General features: G+C 34.7%; 1 protein-coding gene across 1 annotated transcript; it reads right to left on the bottom strand.

The window, feature by feature from the left end:
* Nucleotides 1-3,354: 3,354 nt before the first annotated feature.
* LOC141820255 (NAD(P)H-quinone oxidoreductase subunit U, chloroplastic) lies at nucleotides 3,355-8,604 on the bottom strand. The gene is made up of 5 exons (XM_074707544.1): nucleotides 8,289-8,604; nucleotides 8,133-8,194; nucleotides 5,405-5,494; nucleotides 5,183-5,323; nucleotides 3,355-3,531 (listed from the first exon to the last, which is right to left on the bottom strand). The coding sequence occupies exons 1-5, from the start codon at nucleotides 8,536-8,538 to the stop codon at nucleotides 3,436-3,438; spliced, it is 639 nt and encodes a 212-aa protein (XP_074563645.1). The 5' UTR covers nucleotides 8,539-8,604; the 3' UTR covers nucleotides 3,355-3,435.
* Between the last annotated feature and the right edge of the window lie 1,304 nt (nucleotides 8,605-9,908).

Genomic DNA, 9,908 nt, shown 5'->3' with positions numbered 1-9,908 from the left:
TCTTCTTCTTCTTCTTCTTCTTCTTGCTTGCTGTTGTTCTTCTGATATCGATCTGTTTGATTAATCTATTTATAGCGCAGCGGTGCAAATTTGACGCGTGAGGATTGATTCGTTGCGTGTTTGGGTGCATATACAATGAATTCACGTTGATACGCCCCTTTAGAAAGCTGTAGCATGAGGATGGTTCCTGTCATTTTCTTTCTTTCTTTTTTTTCTTCTTCTTTTAAAAAAAAGGAAGAAAGAGAACATAGATTGAAATATTGAACAGGGTGGTTGATTGTTTCTGTTTGCATAAAAACGAGACTGTGGGTCTGGAAAGAAGTAAGTGGTTGAATTGGCACCGAATTAATGCTTGCTTGCCGGCATAATCGGTGGTTCATTTTTATTTAATTATTTTCTAAAAGTATTCTGCGCATTTAACAATGGTATTGGTAGAATTTTCCAGAGATTTATGGTTCGATCCTCAGCTACAGCGTAGGAGCTAGTCTCTTCGCATTTACTTGTGGTGGGTGGGGATTTATTTATTTATTTATTTATTTTTTTTTGTGATGGGTGGGGATGAGAGAATCGTCAATGAAGGGTCGTCTAAAACTATGGTTGGAACATGGAACGACACGACTTTTATAAATGAGCTACAATACAATACAACAAATTAATCTAGAAGAGGAGACAAAATTATTGCACATTATTTATTTTTTAAAACATATTTTAGAAAGAATAATAAACTTAACTGACTTTGAATTTGTGTCTCGTCGAACAAATTAAAATTAATAATAATTTTAAAAAGTAATGAAAGATGCGATGCCAAAATTGGAAAACGTGTCTTTTATTGTTAAAAAAGTTTCATCCTTGCTGCTCAAGTTTCTTCTCCTCATCGTTATTCAATTATTATTCTATTTTTTCTTCTTTCTTTGTTATTATTATTTTTACTTAACATCTAATCAATCTTAATTTGTCTAGACTTTCCATTATCTAACACTCGATCAACCACCACCTGTTACGATTTCTTCATTACCTAACATCCAATCAATCTTGACCTATCATAACTTCTTCATTGTCTAACATCCGATCAACCTTGATTTGTCAGGACTTCATTATTGTCTAGCATCGACCAACCTTGACCTACCATGACTTTCCATCCCATGCTTAACATCCGATCAACCTTAATTTATCAGAAGTTTACTTTTTTATGCCTAACATTTGGTCTTTCATGACCTGACTTCGCCTTAGCCAACTCTCTTTTGAGTTCAAACCACCAAGTATTGGTCAATAATGATCGACTTGGACTTCTCCACTTGCCAACTCCCTATTGGACTTTCGACCATCAAGTGTCCAGTTAACTGTAATCCACTTAGAATGTTTCATCGATCAATCTTGACCTACTTGAATTTGCACTCAAACATCCACATTCACATCAATTTTGATCAACCAAACCTAAGGTTGATTACATCGATCAATCTACCTCTCTAACAAATTTTTCGTTTCACTCTTGTCAATGAACATATTAATCAAATATCAAAATTCAACTTGAGTCAATTTGAACTTGATCAATCTGATCAACCTTGACCATAGGCCAATTACACTAATCGTCCATTCTCGTGGAGATAATCACAGGAGGGGAAATAAACAACTTAGAAAAGAAGGAGAACATGAGGGATAATTGAAGGAGGGGAGATTTGTTGACAACTTAGAGACAAATGAAGCTCAAGATATTTGATTGGGTTAATAGTAATTTCGGGTGAGAGTTGAATTATTTTTAATAAATTGGTCAATTGGTTCATCTCTAGAATCTTGATTTACCTGACTTGGATTAATTACTTAATTAGAGTAACCACAAATAGAAGGGTATTTGGGATCTGATATAGAAAATGGAGTGAGACACGCTTTTAATATTATTTAAAAATAAAATACTCTTTTTGACGACGATAATAATAACAATAAGATGGGTGACTTTCTTAATTTTTGCCCAACAACCAACAAACACACAATGAGAACCTATAAACACAAACACTCCTTGCTAGGGTTCCCTTGGGGAACAAACCAAAACTTTTATTTATCATTAATTAAGCTAGGAAACAAACCATTTAACTGTCAACTTTGCACAATTCGAAGAATATTAATTAATTTCCAAAGGGTCTGCTTAACTAATTACTTTGAGTCACCCACTTTCAGATCAACTTTAAAATAAAAAAATTAAAAAGAATATTTGGATAGATTTCATATATATATATATATATATATATATATATATATATATATATATTTGAGTTCTTTTGCTGACTATGAGAGACACACACACAAAGTTCTAATGAGTTGAAAATTAAGAGGTATCTTAAATTTTTGATGCTTTGTTTCTGTAGCATATTATGATAATAATAAGGTACAATGGAGAGAAATATTAAAATATATACCAATTTTTTGTCAGCTTAATTCAAAGATTAATAGTTTCTACACACCAGAAATGATTATTATGTTTTCCTTAATTTGAATTATGAATATGAAATCTCTATAGGAATTCTGGCAATTCCTCCCTTGGGCACATTGTAAAACCTAAAGAAAGTTTCAGATTCTTCTACGTGTTCAAGATGTCAAGGATTGCATTGCCTCTTCCCTTTGCTTTTTGATGGTGGTTTTGAGAGAAACAAAACAAAACAAAACAAAACAAAACAGCACCAGAAAAGTGGCAGTTGGTGTGGTATTAGTGAATGAAACGGTGTGCTCTGATCTGCTTGTCCTGACCAATGAATTGTTCTACTTCTTCCTGTGGAACCAGACAGACACTTTTGACTTTTAAGAGATGAGAATCAAATGGCGAATTAAAGGAGACAGATTCGGATATTGGCAAGTCATGAAATACTCAAACACTTTTTGTTAGTAAAACTCCTCTCTCTTGTTTTCATTTGATTGTTTTTTTCATACATTTTTTACAATTTTAAGCTATTAAAATGTTTTTTGATGCTCCTGTCGATGTGCTAGAAAATTCTAATGCATTCGAGAAGTGAAAAATAGTTAAATGCAAAGGTTGAATTAATTTTAAAGAGATCAAACGCTTATGGCTTGTTGGATTATATGTAAATTAGAGTATGAAATTTGGCAAACTAATGACAAAGCTCTATTGCAAATTTTGGAGAATGAAATGTTGGAAAAGTGAATGAAAAATTGGTTGAAATTGACTCCAATGTGATTGGGAAATTAGTCCCACATGGGAAGAAAATCAAGGATGAAATTGGTTCCAATATGAATGGGAGTTTAGTCCCACATTAAGAGACATGACTGATTTATAATTAATCAGTTCAACATAAGATGAAATCCGCTATCTTAGCGGTTCCACACGATCGATCTCACGATCATCCAAGAAAAAACATACCTATCATTGATACTTGTTGAATGTAAATAGCTTTGTTTTTCGATACAATATAATGAAGAAGGCTTATCTCATCTGTTGATGGTTACAGATAAAACAACGGACAGAATCAACCATGCTAAGAAAAAATATCCAACAAGCCTTGTAGGAACAACATCTTCGGGTTCCTGAATCATCAAATCACACAAACAAACATGTGAGTTCTTAATTTTCACGGTTGTTGATTCGAGGGGATGTATAGCAAGCCTGCAGTATATAACTTTAGCAAAATGAAATTAAACTATGGGACAATACTTATCCTAATAAGAACTAGCATCTTTGTAACTCAGGCTATAACTAGATAAGGTTTCTGCATAGCAACAACTTCCACAGAAATGAGATTTTCTCAGGGAGGCAGGGAGATGGATTCATATCATCTAGTGCGAGAGGTTTAGCGCAATAAGTCCAACATGAATGGTGGATTTGTCATAGGAAGTGGTCGGTTCTGTTGGTTGCAAAGTAGTGGGGCGAAAAGGTATGGGGTCAAACAAGGAGGTTATGGAAGGAAGAAGAAACTTTGATGATCTGAAGGAACTCAAGTGAATCGGGAGCAATCATCTAGGTAATGAATATGAAAAATTCTACAATGAATATGAAAAAAGTGCAATAAAAGAATTTGTAAATTTTGGAACTTGTAGCAAAAACCTTGCTTGGAAGTAAAAAAAAAACAACACAATGAAAATAAATATAATAATTGCAATGAAAGAACAACAGATTGATCATTTGTCATTCTGAAGTTCTTGTTTTAAGATTAATGTTATTTAGTTGACTAGAGATGCATTCTTGAGAATAGAATGATTCAGTTCGAAGATGGTTGGTTAATCGACTGAGAAGTTGACTAAAGCTCTGTTCTAAGCAAATATAATATTTTTATTTGTAATAAAGTTGACTAGATAGTAGACTAAATCAATTAAGTTAATTATATACTCGAAAAATTATATCATCAAATAAAATCTTATCTAGAGGAGTCAATTGCATCACAAGGAGTGGACAGATAGTTGACAGATGTAATGTTGAGTCGATTGATGAGGTTCAAATAGTCAACTACATGAAGACAACCTAAGAATTAAGCCAATTTTATCCAGATGAGTTGATTAACAATGTTGAAGTCAACTAGTAGAGATAATAGTCAATTGGAAAGGCTTGGAATCAATTGAAAATAGAAGTGGGCGAAGATTGACTTTGAGCATATCAAGCTCTAATTTTGATCGACAATGTAAAATAATCCTGACTGACATTAATGCAGTATAGTTTAAAATTTTCATATTGCAAAAACTCGAAAAAATAAGGCTTACAACCTAGAAAAACTAGAACACTCTAATACCACTTAATATAGCTCTACGTCTTGCATGCCTCCATCAAAATCTTGCAAGGGGAAGAACAAGTTTAAGAGAAACAAGATTAGATTAAACTTGATATGATTGAAAGGAGGTGTTTGGGGTTCCTTTATATAGGTCAACAATAGCTGCAGTCGCCTATAATCAAGGTGTGTTATATCAAACATCAAACAAGTTGCTATGGCTAGTAAAATGATAAGCATAACGTTAAAACCCTCAAAACTAAAACTTCTAAAATTATAAAACCTATTTACTACATTACATATACTACTATAAAGGACTAAATATTAATGATTGAAAAAAAAATTTTAAAAAAAGGATAGATGAGGTATAACACATTGAAGAATTTTTGAAAATTTCAGAAGTGGCCTATCAATTTTCAGTTAGAGAACTCTATTTTTATGATCCCTATATACTATGTTGTTTGTAAAATGGAGCATACCTGTGCTGGAGGTAGTTCTGTTGAAACTTTAATTCTGTCTACCTCGAATGGCCACACATATCTATCTGGTTTCTCACTTCTAACCAAACTCCAGTCATATAGCCTTCTTTCCTCCTCAGATGATAGTATGTCATATGATTCCTTTCAATGCATGCAAATCAGCAAAAGATATCACAAGAAAACTAAATCTAATTTATGAAATCTATCATAATCCAGAGATACCTTCAAAAGTTCTAGTTCTTTCATTTTTTCTGCTTCGTCCAATCCTTTATTCATCAACTCCTCGTACTTGTTTTCATATGCAACCTTAACCTGAAGGCAGGAGAAAAACTTATCAGTGTGGTAGTGAAGGAATTTGTCACCTTGATATAGATATTAAACATCTACATATGATTAACATGAACAAATAATATGTTAAATTCGAATAGCTGTTCACTTATCCCAAAAACTCGTGTTGAGAAAAAGACTACATTACATATTTTGTTTTATATGGGGTACAAACATGTTAACCAACTTGCAGTAAAACTCCTAATTTTCCTTTTAATTTAATAGGTCGATCACTTATCTCAAATCCCTGAACTTTTATATGATTATATTCTCACCAATATGCATAAATTTTAGAACCAAAATTATCTGCAGTCATATTACAAATTATGGAAAACAATGCAAAACTGAAAAGAATAGGAACTCCAAGAAAGAAAAAAAAACATCCAAAGATAGATGTGGTCTTATAATTTTCCCTATAAGCCATCATTTTTAGGTCAATAAAACATCATGGGTGAAGGCAATGAGCAAAATGGTGGAGGGTGAGGTCTTGATGGAAGAAAAAGACATTGACCAGAAGCATCAAAAAAGCAAAAAATGTAGTTGGATGGTGTAAACAGTGAGACAACAAACGAAGGGGATGCCATGGGTGAAGCCATCCGCTTTATGAATGTCATATTGCTGAAAAGAGAGGACATGGATATGGACATGTATGAGCAAAACCTCTAGGCAAGGGAGGATCAGATTAGGAAGAGAAAATCAATCCAAACCAGGCATTAATCAACTTACCAAGAGAAAGAGTCCATAGTTTGTGTGCATAATAGAATAAGTTCCTCATTATCAAGGTTCTATGAAGGAAGATTGGGTCAACTATTTGAAATCATGTCGTGAGTATGCGAGAATGAAAGGGGAATTTACCCTCTTTCATGTAGGACATATTCTGTATTGTGAAGTTCCTCAATGGTGGCGCAGAACCATTTGCTCCTCAGCAGTGCATGAGGAATCCTGGATCACTATATTGGAATCACAAATGGATACAAGATCACCAAAGCTACTATTGGTAGGGCAGTGATGTCGATCACCATTCACAGGTTACCAGCAGAATACCACAACAAGTGTGTTTTCCTCATAGATCACATCAGCAAAACAGTCAAGATTAACCACTTCATAAACAAGACTTCAAGGAGGCATTATGTTACGTTGTGTGTAGAAGTAGACCTCAACTGTAGCTTGATCAATGGTTTCAAACTCCAAAAGGTGTACATTATCTAATATGAACAGGAATTATTTTTATCATTCTTGGCAAGATATATTTTCTCATTGCTAAGAGATATATTTTCTTGGCAAGATATATTTCCTCATTGCTAAGAGATAGTTTATGATTGCTTGTATTGAACAGGAATTATTGCCGAAGAGGTCCTACTAATGTTCTCAAGGTGTCAACGTTACACTCAAAATTATGGCAGAGCCTATGTGAGCTTGTAATTATAGTAGAGCCTGTATGAGAGTTGCAAATTGAGGGAGGTATGGCCTGGAAAGTAGGAAAGATGGGAGATTGATCAATTTTGGAAAGATTGATGGGTTGAGGATGAGGCCATTATCCTCAAATACATTATCAAGACCGTCCTACATGAACTTATGGAGCATACTACTGTGGAAATGTTGCAGTAAGAACATCAACACAGTCAGATAAAAATATGATTGGATCTGCTCGGGCAAACAAGCAGAGGACAGGAAGAACTTAGTGTGGAGTTTTATCTAGAAATGTATTGAACCAGCTTGAGCTTTCTCTGGAAGGTGACTCATTTTTGTCTATTAAGGAAAGATGCAGAAGACACCTCTCTTTCGAATAAAGTAACCACAATTGTCCTAACAAACTGTTGTCAATCCTCAGGTAGAGAGTGATTGTCGATTTTTGCATGGAATTTGGAATTACATTTAGTCGAGCTTAGACCAAGGATTCTTTGCAGTGTCGGACTCAAAGGAGTGGATTTCCAAGAACCTAAGAAATAGAGACACCAAAGCAAATGGACTTCTCTTGAATTCATTATTTGCAAACAATTTGTTAATCCGTATGGAATTGGAGGAACAAGAATAGTTTCGACAAGAATTTTCAAATTCCAGCTTAGTGGTAACGTATGATATGTGTGACGCATTCAACAAGTTCGATGGAGGAACACATAATCAGTTGCCTAGCACCTAGAGAAAGACATGTTGGATTCTTCAAACTGAATATCCATGCATTACTGAATCAAGAAGGTGTTTTCGTGACAAGTTTGATGCATTCCATCAACCCGACAGTACCATTTGGATGCGGAACAGGCAGACGGGTCTGAAGCACTCATGCATGATTGAGTGATTATCAGTGAACTAATTTACAATCAAGGTGTTCCCATAACAAGTGTGATGCATTCCATTAACCCAACAGTACCATATGGACGTGGAACTGGCAGGCCTCGGATGAGGTCTGAAGCATGCATGAAAAAAAGACAATAAAATTATTGGTCGAAAAGGATTCAAAAATGGCCTGCAAAATTATTGAAGGCGCCATGAAATGCCAACCTGCTGGAGGAAATCAAGAAGCTGAGAAGTAGGTGTTGGAGGATAGAATTACTCCGTTCCCACAAATTTTCTTCGTGCAACAAGCCAACAACAGAATCATAATAGCAAATTGAAGCTCACACACCTGACCATAGGATGACTTCCTAGCGATGCCAAGCCTTCCGTAATGGTCCGCGTCAGTTATCGCTGTCAGTTGATTCACCAACTGACCTCGGTGTTTATTCAGAAATGGGGAAAAGAAGAAAACATACTCGTATGCAAAGATTTTGAGAGTACAGACCGAGGCCTCTAAGAGCCTTCTGGACGTTTGCGGCGGAGATGAGAGATGAGGGCCGTTTCTGAGTTTCCACAGGGCTCTCTTCGGAAGGAGGCGACGCCGTGTCCTTCTCCACCACAATATCCGACCCGGCCTCGGCGGAGCTTCGGACGCGATTACTGAGGTGCTGCCTCGCTGAAGGCGGTCGGAAGCAGGTCAAGGACCGTCGGCTGCAGAGTACCGAAGGCGGCGATTGCAGCGCGACGGCGGCCATTGCCAAGGGGAAAGCGGGTGGGCAATTTTAGGGATGCGTGCTAGGTATTTCATATTTGGGTGGTTTTGCTCGTTACTTGTTATCGACATGGATAAGGTCTGTCAAGTTAGAATCGATTTCACGAAGAGGGCGAAATCTTCAAAGGGCATCCTATATTTATTTTTAATTAAAAAAACACCCCTGATATTATTCAACCATATGAGCATACATCAAAAATAACGAGACACTTTTTTTTTTAATTAAAAATAATTAATTAATAAATTTAATCCATTTAAATTTCAATATTTAAAATTTTTAATTTTTTTATATTTTTTAGATTTTTAATATTTTTTTAATTTTACCAAATTTTATGGATCTACATCTCTTCATTTGAAAGAAAATTTCTACAAATACGTCGTAATTAAAATTTAATTCATCAAATTGTTAGACCGACTCACCTTACCTTGTCTATTTCATCATGGACTAATTCCTTTGACAACTCTAGTAACAAATTCATTTAGGGTGGTTTAATTAAATAGTCTAGGCAAATGTTTCAAGTCTCCTACTGTTTCATCGTAACACTTGACAACCACTAACGGACTTTTTGTGCGACGGTGACGATCGAATATTATTGCCCCAGTCAAATCAGCCAGCCAACCCCAACATTCTCCGTCTTCTTCATCATCTTCATCGTCATCATCTTGAACATAATTCAATTATAGCGGCTCCACTGGATTTTTGTGAAAGCCTCAGGATTTGGATTTCCTTTATATTTATTATTTATTATTATATATCATAATTATCTCAACACGTCGATAGATAGATAGATATCTATGATCATAATTCTCCTTTCTCCAACCATTTTCCAATGTTGCCTAAAACTATATACCTCGTGTTTGATTTTATATATATGGTGTGATCATGATCGTGAGATGGTGAAATTTTCCATTTTCTAGAAAACAAAAGCAAGAAATCTTGGAGAACAAGAAGCCTCCTCTGTCGATCGCATCCAAATCTTATTGAAATTTATTTTATTATTTATGCTACTCGTGCTAAATATATTAATTAAATGGTTAAAAGTTTTAAACATATCCATTTAGTTTTATAAGTAAATTTTATTTTATTTTTTATTATCAAATATAAAATAAATTCGTTTCAGCTGGTTGGCTGAATTTTTTTTTATTAATTTCAGGAGCAGGATGACGACATTCTAGAAAATGAATTTAGGAAATTATTTTTTAAAAAAAATTTGTGTGCAAACATGCACGAACTTCTTTCTGAATTTTCAAAATCACAAATCCAGTGCCTAATCTTGCAGGTCACGCAGCAAATATTTAACTTCATTAAAGTCAACGCCCCAAATTAATTCAGTTGACAATGGAGAAGCTTCA

Source organism: Curcuma longa, unplaced genomic scaffold (assembly GCF_044706935.1).
Source record: "Curcuma longa cultivar G26 ecotype Majalengka, Jawa Barat unplaced genomic scaffold, ITB_CL_G26_1.1 utg31682_np1212_342060_RagTag, whole genome shotgun sequence".
NCBI lineage: Eukaryota > Viridiplantae > Streptophyta > Magnoliopsida > Zingiberales > Zingiberaceae > Curcuma > Curcuma longa.
Note: the sequence above shows the minus strand (reverse complement) of the source record. Positions and strands in the feature narration are given on the sequence as shown.